This window comes from Drosophila willistoni (genome assembly GCF_018902025.1).
Source record: "Drosophila willistoni isolate 14030-0811.24 chromosome XR unlocalized genomic scaffold, UCI_dwil_1.1 Seg41, whole genome shotgun sequence".
Classification (NCBI taxonomy): domain Eukaryota; kingdom Metazoa; phylum Arthropoda; class Insecta; order Diptera; family Drosophilidae; genus Drosophila; species Drosophila willistoni.
The window spans coordinates 592,324-607,701 of record NW_025814058.1 but is presented as its reverse complement, the minus strand read 5'-3'; the positions used below and the strand labels follow the sequence as shown (position 1 = coordinate 607,701).

At 35.4% G+C, this 15,378-nt stretch overlaps 5 protein-coding genes across 5 annotated transcripts in view; all 5 read left to right on the top strand.

Annotated features, from left to right (window-relative positions):
* Window positions 1-15,378, top strand: part of LOC6643174 (heparan sulfate 2-O-sulfotransferase pipe) — a 40,227-nt gene that overhangs the window by 20,162 nt on the left and 4,687 nt on the right. The window contains exon 3 of the mRNA XM_023176155.2: window positions 5,388-5,446. Within this exon, the coding sequence (XP_023031923.1) occupies window positions 5,388-5,446 (59 nt within the window). The remainder of the gene's footprint in view (window positions 1-5,387; window positions 5,447-15,378) is intronic.
* On the top strand, window positions 6,539-8,252 carry LOC124460748 (heparan sulfate 2-O-sulfotransferase pipe-like). Its single transcript, XM_047012286.1, has 2 exons — window positions 6,539-7,176; window positions 7,907-8,252. Exons 1-2 carry the CDS (start codon window positions 6,557-6,559, stop codon window positions 8,250-8,252), a joined length of 966 nt encoding a protein of 321 aa, XP_046868242.1. The 5' UTR covers window positions 6,539-6,556.
* On the top strand, window positions 8,462-9,971 carry LOC26529971 (heparan sulfate 2-O-sulfotransferase pipe; the record flags this gene model as incomplete). Its single annotated transcript, XM_023176222.2, has 3 exons — window positions 8,462-9,420; window positions 9,495-9,649; window positions 9,733-9,971. Coding segments are annotated over 3 exons (1,350 nt in total), but the record flags the coding sequence as incomplete, so codon positions are not given.
* Window positions 10,832-11,302, top strand: LOC124460743 (heparan sulfate 2-O-sulfotransferase pipe-like). The gene is made up of 2 exons (XM_047012264.1): window positions 10,832-11,030; window positions 11,096-11,302. The coding sequence occupies exons 1-2, from the start codon at window positions 10,847-10,849 to the stop codon at window positions 11,269-11,271; spliced, it is 360 nt and encodes a 119-aa protein (XP_046868220.1). The 5' UTR covers window positions 10,832-10,846; the 3' UTR covers window positions 11,272-11,302.
* On the top strand, window positions 11,524-15,237 carry LOC6643122. The gene is made up of 7 exons (XM_047012285.1): window positions 11,524-11,827; window positions 12,921-13,317; window positions 13,402-13,556; window positions 13,633-13,703; window positions 14,114-14,676; window positions 14,751-14,905; window positions 15,009-15,237. Exons 1-7 carry the CDS (start codon window positions 11,524-11,526, stop codon window positions 15,197-15,199), a joined length of 1,836 nt encoding a protein of 611 aa, XP_046868241.1. The 3' UTR covers window positions 15,200-15,237.

The window sequence follows — 15,378 nt, the reverse complement described above, 5'->3', positions numbered from 1 at the left end:
AAAACAACACTCACACACACACAAAAAAAACAGGAAAAATAGAGATGCATATCTAAAAGAAGAAGAAGAAGAAGAAGAAGAAGGAAAAATTAGAGAGATGAAAAACAAAAAGCCAAATGCTAACCGATTCTTGTCTCGCTCGATTGCATATCACGTTGCGTATTATGCGAAGATACAGGAAGTGAACGGACAAAAAATACCAGAACAATATTTGCAAAAAAACAATAAAAAGTACAAGCAATAGTTGACTATTAAATACACTTTCTTATATCTAATTAGTTTCATAGTTGCTAGACAGAATATTCAGAAATATTTGAAGAGAGTCACATTGAAATCGTCATAATAAATTCAGAGACTTGAAACCAAAAAACTAAAATAAAAAAAAAATAAAAGTAGTCTAAAAAATGTAATGAAAACTAAGTTCATTTTGAATCCATTACGTTTCAGAACCCAAGTCTCTTGATTCAATAGTTGAGACCTCATCTGAATCCACGAAATCCCATCAAACACGTTTTCGATCTTAAATCCTGAATTTTTACGATTTTTAAATAATGTTAGTAAAGAGTTTTAGGTTGGAAATTTAAAGCTTTGACTTGGTCATCGCATTAAGAAGATATACCCAAAATTTAGTCAACATAGTTTTAGAAGTCAGTTATAATGCAAGGCCGCAAATTTAATATCGGCAAAAAAGACACATATTCTAAAAAAATTTTGAAAAACTTTTCAAAAATTTTTGTAGAGAGTCCAAAAATCTATTTTGGATTCTTTGCCAAAGTTGTTGATTTAGTCAAAATAAGAGAAACTGTATACCAAAAATTTTAAATTTACCCTAGAAATCAATTTGGGGCCAATTGAAATTCTAAATTTTGTATGCAACTTTTTACTTCACCAAATAATTTCAAAATATTGTTTTCTTGAACCAGGAAAGCAAGTAAATTGAAATTTCCCAACAAATAAGAAATTTTTCTTAATTAAAACGGATATAATCGTCACTTAGTATATAGGCTGAGATCATGTTAAAAGTGTATTAAAAATAGATGATAATAATAAGTAATAGGATAAAAATTATTACTTCTAAACTCAAAATTATAGGTTTATGAGTTTATTTACAAATAATTATTTAATTATTTAATAAACACTATTAAAACGATTGCTTGCAAAATGAACTCAACTCTTTCATGTTGATTAGGAACTTGTGACCCAAGCTAATATGCCCTTTTAGCAGCACACACACACACACACACAAAAAAAAAACAAAAAACAACAACAAAAAGAACAACAAGTAAATAGCAACGCCCAATTGATTTTTAATTACCGTAGTGACCCGAACCCTCAACCTTGCATTGCGTTTCCTGTACCAACTCTTTTTGTTTTTTTTTTTTGTTTTTTGTTGTTTTGGCCAGGGCTTATATTTTTGCAATGCCTTTTCACCATAAATTAGTTGTCCGTTTTGGAGCTAAATTAGTGCGCCATTGCTTTATGCATGAATAAATTATGGCATATTTTATTTGGGGGGAACGCCGCAGACATTACACTAATAAACTGATAAATTAAAATCAACATAATATATAAAACATATACACACACACACACACACACAATATATAGAATATGTGTACCTATACAGATATAGTTACAGATACAAATGTGTATGTACTTTTATGTGTTTTATAGATAGTTTTTAATTACAATATGTATGGACATGTTTGCAATGCTTTAGTGGCATTAATAAATTATTATTTAGCTCTTTGCTGACTGGTGGCTGACCTAAGGGCGGTAATGCTCTCTATATACCATCTCATTCTTTAGCCCTTGGACTTGATTAAGTCGATATGAATAATACAAAAACACATAGATAAAAAAAAATTATAATTTCTTTGCCCATTTTAAGGGTATTTGGAAATCGAATTCATTTTTAATAATTAAGGTGATAATAATTGGAAAAAGAAAAAAGATATTTCTAGTTTTACTCCATAGAAAAATCATTCAATGCAATTCTTAGTAGTCATTAAAATCTGAAAATAATACAGACTAGTGTGCTTTTTTGTTTTTTTGGTGATGTTACTCGATGTTTTTGTTTCGTTATTTTCATCACTAATCAAATTTCGTGTTATATATTATTTTAAATTGTCTTTAAATAACCTTTTTAAACTCTCATTAAGTTGTAATTATAATTAAACACATTTCTTTTAAAATGCCAACAAAAATGGTTTGATAAAGAAAGGAAAGTAGACTAAGCCCAGATTGAGTAAATAGGTTCCTGGTTCTGCAAAGTCTAGCCTGAAAATTAGGCCAAGATTGCAAGTGCACTTTCTTTTTGAATATTTTATATATTTATGTTTAACTTTTAAGACTATTATGAAAGCAAAAGTGCTAAAAACTAGTTTTAGTTCAGAAAATTCCTTTTTTATTAAAACTATCGGATAAAAATTGATGCATTTTAGCCCAATTTGATCGATTTATGATTAAAACCCCAACGACATCGATCTAATACAAAAATTGTGCCCAGAAATTATGAAAATGTTTCACTATGTGGGATACAAAGAACTCCTGTGAATGTTAAAAAATGATTAAAATTTCAAAACAGCAAAATTTAAAGAATGCCATGCCAAATATTTACGCAAATTTTTGTAATTTCAATCAACTCAACTTCAAAGCAATTTATAATCTTAGAAAAAACACGTTATTAGAGTGGCCTCTATCTTGAAGTATTTAGTTGGTTCACACGACTAACTATCACTTGACATACATTTGGTTAGCCAAGAGAAACGAGCAAATTCTTACCGTGTGAGAGATACCAAACTAAATGGCATTAAGATACAAAGCGAAGCGAAATCTTTAAATAAAATCAAAAAAAATGTCTCTAATTTCCCTGACGGAAGTTTTCTTTCATACAATTGAACTTGTAATTTGAGAAAAGTGGCTAAAGAAAACCCAACGCCAGCTGCTGCTACTGCAAGATCTTCATTATTATCATCATCATGCAGCTTAATGCAGTAATTTCAGTTAACTGACATTTTAACATTTTAGTGTGGGATGTCCGAATATCTAACAACAACAAAAAATTAAAGTCTTTTTACTGATTGTGAGACTTTAAGCACACGTTCAAATAAATCAAGTTCATAAAGGTTTATGGTCTTTTAAAATCTCCTTAAACTAAACAAATAATATAAATTGTTAAAATTACAATATTATTAAGATATTTAAGTTTACTGTTCATAATTGACAAATTAAATGTTTTATATTGAAATTTACAATCCTATGTTAAAAAAAACTACTACTAGTCATAAATACTGTAAGTCAAGTTATGTATGTAGTCGTTAAAAAAAAGACAAGTACCTAACCTACTGTTCTCTTAAATGGTAGTTAAAAAGTTATTAAACTTGCCAACTACACTTTTTTTTCTCATTTTGGGGTTGTGGTTTTATGGAGTCATGGAATAATATGTACAACGAAGCAAACAGAAGAATAGTTTAACTGGTCATTTTTTGCAAAAATGAGTACACATTCCTTCAAACAGCGTACAAATATTAGCAATGTCAACTTTAGCCCCGGCCAAAAACAAAAACAAAAAAACACAAAAAAAAGTGCATAGACAACCAGTTAGTTGGTTGCGTTAAGCAAGCAAAGACCAACCTTTCATTTATATAACACTCATATGTTCGTATTGGTGGAACATTCAGGGGCGTAGGGCACTCAGAACTGTTGTTGTTGAATTAACTAATGAAAAAAGTGAAAAAAAAAAAACAACAACAGTCATTTTTTATTAGATCATAATTCATGCACATTTTATTATGGCAATGAATGTTGAAGAAATTTATCACTTGGTTTACATTTTGAACGTCGCCACCTCTGCAGTTTTTTCTATTCTCTAACAAATTAGTTCACCTGGTTTGCCTTCGTTGATAAAAAACGCTTATGCGGCCAATAACCGGAGCTAAAAGCTGATTGAAGGTTGTCTTAGAACACGATCCATGGTTCAAGTGTGTGTGTGTGTGTGTGTGTGTGTGTGTGTGTGTGTTGCATTGTAATACAATGTAACTGTATTTGGAATGGGAACAAGCCAAGCAAACTTCTTAAGGTTTTTGAGGTTTACCGCAAACAAACTGAAAACCCAAAAATAAACCAGTTGACTGGCGACTTTCATCTACTTGAACAGAGAAACTGCCCAATAAAAGCCAAAGCGAAAAGAAAAAAAGCGAATTTGGTTATTTCGAATTTTTGGTCTGGGACATTTTAGTGGATACCGACTTCCTTGTTCACCGTGAGGCCAAATGGGTGTACTCAAATAAGAGCCGAAAGTGGTTCGATCGACCTACACTGCTGCCACCAACTTCAAACTGGCCAAGACGCATTCGAATGCGACTGAAAAAAGAAAATCAAGACATTTTTCCGCATTTGGACCTGTTTAGATGCTCAATTGCAGTCATTTGACTTTTTACAATACATACGTACTTACATACGTACGTACGGATATGAGGGGTGTATAACTAGATAAATGCCATGGCAATAACACTTTAATTACATACACAAAAGCCCACAGTGAAATGTTGTGAAGTGAAGTGGATTGATTTCAGAGTCATCAACGCACAGAAAAAAAAAAAACTCCTTAAACAGGCAGGTCCCGTCCCGTCTCATCCGTTCCCGTTCCCGTTCCATCGACGTAATGATCCCTATCGAATATTCAATCTGGAAAGGAAAGTGAAAGGAATCATCAACACGATGAGCTTGCATATATTATGTACATACATATTTATTACTTCCACGTTTAGCCAAAGACAAAATATTGCATAAACGTCTTAGAAAAGTAAAAGTCTGATTGGGAGATGGGGAGCTCTTATTTTATTGTTTCGTTTTTGGGTCATCAAAACACACTCGACCCAATTAAAAAGTGAGGTTATGTTTGGTCTTGGGACTGGTAAACCAAGTTTCATATTTCTTCTATTGAAATGACAATAAAACATGCACTTGCCAGAATGCACAGTGGGCTGAAAGATACAAAAATAAACAAGATCATAAATAAAAGATAAATACTAGAAGTTAAAGAACCGAAATTTCAGTTTTAGAATCACAAAATGTCATTAAATAAAAATGTCAAAGCAAATGGTGTATTCTCTTGTTGCAGAAATGCTTCTCATAAAACGGAAATGAAATTTTGAGATACTTTCAATGGCGATTTGAATATGATAATCATTAAATGTCAAAATTAACTTCTTTGTAGGAGAAAGTAAAGTTTTACTACCAATTAAATATTAAAAAAAAAGGAATTCAGTTTAAGTAAACCATCTTGAAATGCTTAAATTTTTAAACTAAGATGACTTTATAAGCATTTCATTCATATAATATAAATAACTTACATATATGTATATCGATTGGAATATTTTCAGAACACGATGATATCAATACACTGCATGGTACCTATCAATATTTAAAAAGCACTGGCCAGGTAAGCGTTGACTTTTGTTTTTCTTAATTTCGATTATGTAATATGCATTTGGCCCATTTAAAGACATTATCCATAAAAATATATCAAAAATCAAAAATCCATTATTTGGTGGCAATTATCGATGGATTATTCATACGGCTCCTTGGTGTTTGATGCATATGTATGTGTATGTGCCTGCTGATCTCTTCATTCTGCCTGCTGCTTTCCATTACATGTAATGTATTTTATTTTATAGATTTTGCAGCTCATTACAATCTCTCTCTCTCTGTCTGTCTCGCTCATACTGTCTCACTCGCTATCTCTGTCTCTGAGTCGCTGTCGCCCGCCTCGTTCATTTGCTCGCCCGCATACTCTCTCAGAGAATTCTCACACATATATTCATACAACACAAACAATATAAACAACACAAACAATATTTTATCAGTAGTTCTTTCTCAAATCAATATCACTAGCTAGCTCTCTCTCTCTCTCTCTCGCTCAAACTGTCTCATTTTAGATCTAGATTTTAACTATGCCCTTTCACGCACTCTGCTGTCCTCTCTCTCTCTCTCTCTCTCTCTCACTGTCTCTCTGTCTCTGGCGCTGTCTCAGTCTCTATATCTCGCCGTCTATCCTGAAGACTACTAACACAGAATACAAACAACTTCTTTGACCCTTTCTGACCCCTCTTGAAAAATTTTTAGTCAGAGCGCAGGAGTTTTCGTTTCGTTTTTATTTACTGTTGGCATTTTTTTTTTTTTTTAGTTGGTTAGTCAGTTGCGACATAGAAAAGATAGAAATTCGATTAATAAAGATTTACCAAAAAAAAAAAAAACGTTGCCAAATACAAAATAAATAAAAATAAAAAAAGGTAAGTCTCAACTCTATGGGAGATGAGGATTATATATGTTTCTTCTCTGTTTCTTTTTTCTTTTGCGAAATATGCTTTTGCGAAATATATGATTTGTGAAATAAGATGATGGGAAATTGTGCCCCAGGTGCCCAAAAGAAACGCGTTTGTGTCCCAATTAATAAACTCCTCAACTTGTATTACTTTACTTCGCCTCTCTGTGTGTGTGTGTGTGTGTGTGTAGGTTTGTGTCATGTGTCCATGTGTGTGTGTGTGTGTGTATGTACGTGTCGCCGTCCCAATCCATACTGCATCCTACTTTTGCAATCCGCCAGCTACAACACTTGACCAGCAGCCAACTAAACAACACACCGCGCGCTCAACTGGAAACAATATTCTTCAATCGTGTGACCAAAACCGGCAGCGAAAAGATGATGGAGCTACTTAAAATCCTAGCGAAGCGCAATGATTTTGTTGCCCGCCGCGATGCCGAGGCACTCTATGAGGTTGTCATAATGGATCCAGTTTATGCCAAAAATTTCCTATACACCGATGTATTGAATAGCTCGCGACCGAATTCGTATACCAAACATGTGGCATTTCTTGATTTCGATGCATTAGATGAGCCTTGGCCAATTTATATCAATTTGGTTAGAGATCCAATTGAACGTTTGGTCAGTTGGTTCTATTATGCACGTGCCGCATGGTATATTGCCGATCGTTATCAAACATTTGGAGCTGCCTATCAAATGCCCGATATACATTGGGTGCGTAAGGATTTCAATCGTTGCATTAACGAACACGATCCGGAATGTATATATGAGCAAATGGAAATGGGAAATCTGGGTGATCATAGAAGGCAATCGTTATACTTTTGCGGTCAAGAGAACAAAGTGTGCATGTGAGTAGAGTGATGTGTATAATGTTCACGCAAAAACAAAACAAATTATTTCAAATGAATTGATTATTGTTGAACTCTACTTTGCGATCATTACAATCGCAAAGTATTCTTAAAAGGTTCTATTGCAATTCTAGTGCCATCTAAATCCTTTTTATCTGTTTGATAGTAAAATGTCTCAAGAATTATCAGTCTGTCTGACAGTCAAGTATATCTACTTATACAAGTTTTAACTAAGGCAGAAAATGACTTAGTATGGGCCAAAATACACAAATTTTGCGTCTCACTGTTGTTGGAATATACAAAACTTAAATTTTTAAATATAAAATTTGTAACTTTCATTGTCTTTTACAACAATTAAAAATAATCATTTGAATATTTAACCAATTTTGATTACTTAGCCCATCATACTGTGCGTATACGTTATATTTGGCCAAATGATGGGCCTACAATTTATCAATACAAACAATTTCGAAATTAAACACTTTTTTCAAAAAGAGAAATGTAATGTTTGTTAAGGGTTTGAATTGCACAAAGAATTGATTAAACAATTTAAGAACTAAATAAAAAGTCGGACAATACGACTTTGAAAATACGGGATCTTTTCGTGCTAAATGTGCTTGTCGAAACAATTTTGTCTTAATAATATTTCTGTTATTGTTGTTGATTCATGAAATTGATTGATGGAAAACACACACAAAACAAACCAAAACATTTTCGGCCACTTCCGCAGGCCCTTCAATTCCCATGAGGCTATGCAGCGTGCCAAACAGAATGTGGAGGAACGTTATGCTGTCGTTGGGACATGGGAGGATACGAATGTTACGCTAACCGTACTGGAGGGCTATGTGCCACGATTCTTTAAGGGAGCCTTCGACGAGTATTATGCCATGCGCCGGAAATTGGGAAATTTCAATCGGAATGCATTTAGGCCCACACTGAATGATAAAACGCGTGCGATACTCAGCCAAAATCTGACCAGGGAGATCGAGTTCTATCAGTTTTGCAGGCATCGTTTGTATAAGCAGTATATAGCCTTGAAAATGGATAGAGATCCAGCATTGAGAGAATTTAATTAGCAATAATAGAATAAGTTCAAATTCAAATTCCAATTAATTAATTCAAATAAAATATATCAAGTAGTTATTTCCTAACTTTTCGGACTATTGCTTGTCTCTCTTTCAATCTGTCTATTTCTCTTTTTGCATACTTTTTCTCGCTCTATCTCTCTCTCTCTCTGTCTCTCTCGGTGTCGTAAAGAAAATTTTTACAACTAACCGAAATTGTATTACCTGATGCGAGGTTAATTTGGTCTACATCAATCTATGTGCAGCGACGTGTTTATAATGTCCATGGGCCACGCAGTGATGAGGAGCAGGAACAACAAGGACATGCACACCATTATGATCACCATCATCATCATCATCACGATCATGATCATACTGATAATGGACATGGACATCATTTGCACAAGGCCACAATGGACAAACAGTTGGCCATGCCTGTGAATAAAAAATCTAAAGAAGATGAAATCCATTATGGAGACAATGATAATAATGATGATGACAATGAGGAGGGAAATGAAAAAGTTGGCATTAACAATGATAATGACAATGATGATGATGATGATGATGATGATGAGGAAGCGGACAAGGAAAAGATGCAAGAGGAATTAGATGGATTCAATTTCGAGGCAGACGCTTTGAATAATACAAAAAACGCTGAAGTCGATTTTGTGTTCTTCAATCGTGTACCCAAAGTTGGCAGTCAATCGCTAATGGAGCTAATGACACGTTTGGGCAAAATCAATGGTTTCATTCATGCTCGGAATAAGGGCAGTGCCCATGAGACAATATTAACGAACAAGATTGGTCAAAAGAATCTTGTGGCCGATTTGTTAACACGCCCCAAGCCGCACATTTATAGCCAGCATATTGCATATATAAATTTTACACGTTTCCATCTGCCACGACCGATCTATATCAATTTGGTACGCGATCCAATTGAACGTATTATCAGTTGGCATTATTATATACGCGCTCCATGGTATTATCATGATATGAAAGCCAAATTGGGTGACAGTGCACTGCCCATGCCATCGGATGAGTTCCTTAATCTAGATCTAGACACCTGTGTACGCAATCATGATCCACATTGCACATTTACACAAATGCAAATGAAAAATGGCGTAGGCGATCATCGTCGTCAGACGCTTTTCTTTTGTGGCATGAATCAAAAGTTGTGCATGTAAGTAGAAAACCCCTAAAGGATTGCATACATACATATGTAGAATGTTAAACCAAATCAAAAACCATCATTAGGCCATTCAATTCAGAGGCGGCCATGCAGAAGGCCAAACGCACTGTGGAAGCCGATTATGCTGTTGTAGGCACCTGGGAGGATACAAATATCACTTTGGCCGTTCTGGAGGCCTATATACCACGATATTTTCGCAATGCCAAAGTTGCTTACTATTGTAAGAGCAAACCTATATATCTTGTTGAAAGTTCAAATTCCAATACCAATTTCCAATTTCCAATTTCGTTTGCATTTTTGCAGTGGGTAAGGAGCGTTTGTCGCGTGTTAATCGCAATAATGTCACACGTATCGTAAGCGATGAAACTCGTCAGATTTTGCGACACAATTTGACAAATGAAATTGAATTCTATGAGTTCTGTAAGCAACGTTTATATCTACAATATGCGGCCCTAAGTCATGGTAAAAAATTTGAAGAGGATGATTATCTACTAGTGGCAGAGCAGCGTAATGAATATAACGATGATGATGATTATTAGAGAATTAAGAACAAAAATAATTATAGAATTAAGAATATATAAAAAAAACAAATTACATAACTCTCTCTCGTTCTCTCTCTCTGTGTCTCTCTGTCTCTGTTTCTGTTGAGCTTTGTTTGTTTGTCTCCCTGTCTGTCCTCGTGTGTCTGTGTGTGTGTGTGTGTGTGTGTGTGTGTGTGTATGTCCTCTTTGTATGTGTGTCATTGATTGACTTCTTGCAGTTGTGGCGTCTGAATCCAAAATTTCTAAACAACACCAAATTTATAACACGCGAGATGCTCTTCTTTAATCGTGTACCAAAAACTGGCAGCGAAACCCTTAACGAACTGATGCGCAAACTGGGCCCGATAAATGGCTTTCGTTTCGATCGTGCACCATTTAAATCGCCAATCGGAATGCGTTGGCCATTGGAACGTCAGAGGCAAGAGGCCGAAAAGTTTATCGAAATGGCTGATGGCGATCCATTTGCCTATGTTGAGCATGTTAATTATTTTGATTTTCGTCAATTCCATTTGCCGCAACCGATCTACATAAATATGGTAAACGATCAGAATGTGATTTCGATTGAACGACTGATTGAATTGAATATCTGTCCCATTCAGGTGCGTGATCCAGTCGAAAAGGTCTTGAGTTGGTATTATTATAAACGTACACCCTGGCATGCTCTATTAATGTTCGATGGCTATAAAAAATTTCAAAGTCGTGCATTCTATAGGAAAAGTTTTGAGAGTTGCATCATGACTGGCGATCCAGAATGTAATTATGAATATGGTCATGGTTTTGATGGCGATGCCGGTGATCATAGGCGTCAGAGTTTATTCTTTTGTGGACATGCCCCAATTTGCGAGTAGGTTTCTCAATCCTGATCCCAATCAATAATGTTAATCGTCAATGCCATTTCTTTAAGACCCTTTAATACACCTGGAGCCATCCAGCGTGCCAAACAGAATGTGGAACGTGACTTTGCTGTCGTCGGCTCTTGGGAGGATGTGAATGTAACCCTTGCCGTTTTAGAGCATTATATACCGCGTTTCTTTCGTGGTGTCACAGATCTATATTATGGTAATAACAACAACAACACAATTTTAGAGATTTTCTCCAACTCTCAATTCTACTCCCTTCTACAGAGCCAAAAGGTTTGGCCTATTTGCCGCGTAATACAAACCACTGGAAACCGCATATTAGTGAGAAAATCAAAAATATGATGAGACCAAATTTCACCCAGGAATATGATTTTTATTATTTTTGCAAACAACGTTTGTATCGTCAGTATTTCGCAATAAATCATCATCTGGAATTATGATTAGTCTAATTAGTCTTAGTCGACCATCAGTAAAAAAAAAACAAAAAAAGAAATACTTTCAATTAACTTATTTTTATTGCACTTTTCACTGTTTCTGTTAGTCATGTATGTAATAAACCAAAAATCGAGAATTTAGCAAGAAGAAACACTTTTTTGTTGGGTTTTTTTGGTATTGATTTGATTCATTGATTCAATTCACAAACATTTACTTTCAAGCTGTCTAGCCTGGAGGCCAAACAATTGAATAATACCATGAAAGCTGAATTAGATTTCATATTCTATAATCGTCTGGAAAAGACCGGTAGTCAATCGATGACACGCCTCATCAATGCATTGGGCAAAAGAAACAATTTTGGAACCTATCGGAATGTGATAGTACCAAAGACAAGCCCGATCGAAACATTTGAAGAGGAAACCGAATTTATTGAACAACTTATGGAACTGGAGCGACCATCTGCCTATGTGGAGCATGCAAATTATATGAATTTCACCCAACATGATACGCCAAAACCGATCTATATCAATCTCGTACGTCATCCCATACAAAAGGTGATCAGTGCGTATTATTATCAACGTCATCCGGTTATCTATGCGAATACATTGCTAAGAAATAAGAACAAAAAAAAGGATAAAATCTATTTCGATAGAACATTCAATGACTGTGTGAAACAGAGAGTGGCCCCATTTTGTGTTTTTGATTCGCATAATGAATTTAATAATGATTGGCGTCGTTTCTCATTACATTTGTGCGGAAATGAGGAAATTTGCACGTACGTAAACATTCTGTCTCTCTCTCTCTCTAAATCTATCTCAAATAATTCTAACAAAATGTACCAAAACAAAAAACCTTAAAGGTATTTCAATTCGGAAATCGCCACACAAAAAGCCAAAGACAATGTGGAAAGAGAATATGCGGTAATTGGTAGCTGGGAGGATACAAATATAACGCTGGCAGTACTGGAGGCCTATATACCACGTTTCTTTAAGGATGCCAAAAAAGTTTATTATAGTAGGTTTTGCCCTTGTTGGTAGTTAGTTCTCGAGTTCATTTCAATTCCCTTTTGTTTATTCTTTTTGTAGAGCAAACTCCAGAATTTACTGTAAATACAACACCACATGACACTCATCTGGATGAAGAGGTCGAGGAATATCTTCAGAGAAGTTTTCATTTTGAGATAGAGTTATATCAGTTTATAAAGCAACGTCTATATAAACAATATATAGCCATTAACAAACAGAAAATGCAACAGGAATACGAAAATAAAAGCTATCAATTGAAATAAATTATAAAACTATTTATGTAGAGATTTTTCAATTTCTTTCCCTTGGTTTTGTTTGTTTTTCTTCTCTGTTTCTCTCCACTCTACTAATAATCCATTGACTGGCCTCATCTTTGGCACAGGGCATATCAGTTAACATCCTCTCTTCTCTTTCCCACAAAAATAAGATGGATACATATCCTTCCGTTTTTTTTTTTTCTTGCTAGATCTTTCAGCTGAACGCTCAGGAATTGAATAATACACCAAAAGCTGATATTGATGTGCTCTTTTTTAATCGTGTACCAAAAACGGGTAGCATGCAAATGATTGAATTGATGAGACAACTAGGTAAAGTCCATGATTATGATGTCGAGGTTGATCCACAAACAGGTGGAATTATACCGATACTTGAGGCGGTCGAAGAGTCTGATTGGACTGAGAATATATCCAATTTAGAGGATGGTAGTGTATTTGTCAGTCATGTCAACTATTTGAACTTTAGCAAGAATGATCAGCCGCGACCCATTTATATAAATATGGTACGTGATCCGGTGGAACGTGTGATCAGTTGGTATTATTTCATACGAGCCCCATGGATCTTTGTGCCAGGACGTCGTCGTTCGAATCGCGAAATGCCCAATCCCAAATGGGTTAATACCGAATTCGATCAGTGTGTCTTGAATGGCGAGAAAGTCTGCACCTATATTGAGGGTTCGCCACTTGAACGTGTGGGCGATCATCGTAGGCAAACCTTATTCTTTTGCGGTCACAATGAACACAAGTGCATGTGAGTGGAAATTGTTCTCTCTGAGTAAAAGAAGTCCCCCCCAAAAAAAAATCCTTTCTTTCACCCCTCCCTCCCCACGATTAGTCCCTTCAATACGCGACTGGCATTGCAGGTGGCCAAAATGAATGTGGAGCGTGAATACGCTGTGGTCGGCACCTGGGAGCATACCAATGAAACTTTAGCCGTATTGGAGGCCTATGTGCCACGTTACTTTGCCGATGCCACCAAAATGTATTACTGTAAGTGGAAACTGAGAGAGAGAGAGAGATGATGTTGATGATGATGATGATGATGATGATGAATAATTCTTTTCAGCTGGCCTGAGTGGTGAAAATATTAATAATAATCCCATGAAGCCACATATATCGCAGGATATTATCGATATGGTCAGGCGAAATTTTACCAGAGAAATCGAATTCTATCAATTCTGTCGCCAGCGTTTGCATAAGCAGTATTTAGCCTTGAAATTGAATGAATTAATGCGTGTGGATAAGAGTCTTGTGAGGCTGAATGAGGCCAGAAGCATGGCGATAAGGAACTAGAATAGATATATTTAAATAAAATGCTAAATGCTAAATACTAAAACTAACTTGCTGTCTCTCTCTCCCTCTTTTTACTCTGTCTGTCTTTATTTCTACTCGCTGAACTAATTGAATTTAGGGTTCAAAAATATTTCTCTATCTCTATGGGATGCTTGTTTTCTCTTACGGTTGCTCTAAGATTTTGCTTATGTTTTTGAATTAAAAATTTAAATGAGCATATCCACCCCCTTCACCCCTCCACGCACCACACGCAGCTCAAAAGTCTGAGCGCCAAACGTTTGAATAATACACGTAATGCCGATATCGAAATTCTATTCTTCAATCGTGCCGCAAAAGTTGGAAGTGAGGCAATGCTTGAGCTATTTATTGCATTGGAAAAATTTAACGATGATCTGACATTAGAACGATCGGGCTTACATCAGAATGCAGTGAGGCAATTGAATAAGTCAAGACAACGTGATGCTGCCAATTTTGTGGCCGAATTAGATGAGGGCACCATGTATATTGAGCATATCAATTGGCTTGATTTCGATGAGTTCGATTTACCCAAACCGATCTATATCAATATGGTTCGTGATCCAGTTGAACGTGTCATCAGTTGGTTCTACTATGTACGCAGCTCCTACAAGAATGCCATCGAATATCGTAAATTTCCGAATCGTAAAATTAAGCCAGCAACATGGTATAAAAAGAATTTCAATGATTGTGTACGTAACGGTGATCCGGAATGTCAATATATACCGCATACGGTTAAAGATGAGTTTAGCAATTTCAAGAGGCAATCGCTTTTCTATTGCGGACATCATGACGATTGCATGTAAGTAGGAATAACTTGATGAATATCTATATATATAGATAATTGATGATTTATGATCTTCGTGTATCAAAAAGTCCCTTCAATTCGCCAACTGCCATACAAATGGCCAAGGAGCATGTGGAACGTGATTATGCTGTTGTGGGTAGCTGGGAGGATACGAATATCACATTGACTGTCCTTGAGCAATATATACCAAGATTTTTCCGTGGCGCCAAGCTGATGTATGAAAGTAGGTTCCACCTTTACCACCTTTTAACCACCCTTCCCCCACCCACCCACTTACTCACTTAAATCACTCACCTCACTTGGTTTCGTTTCGTTCATTTTTGCAGTGAATAATAAACAGATAACGAATCGGAATAAAAATAAACGCAAACCATTTATAGAGCCGGAAGTTAAGGATCTAATTCGTCGTAATTTCACCCATGAATATGAGTTTTATCATTTTTGTAAGCAACGCTTATACAAACAGTATTTGGCCCTTAATCTACATGAATTGGAAAAGCATAATCTATTAACTTAGTTATGGTGTTTAGTTAGTTAAAGCAGAATAAACAAATAAATAAATAAAATACCCACAATACAGTTTCGTTTACCATCTTGTGTCTAATTGTTCTGTCTGTGTGTGTGTGTGTGTGTGTGTGTGTGTGTGTTGTTAATCTAAAGCTCAATCGAAAAACCATCTCCTAGTTAGATGTCCTT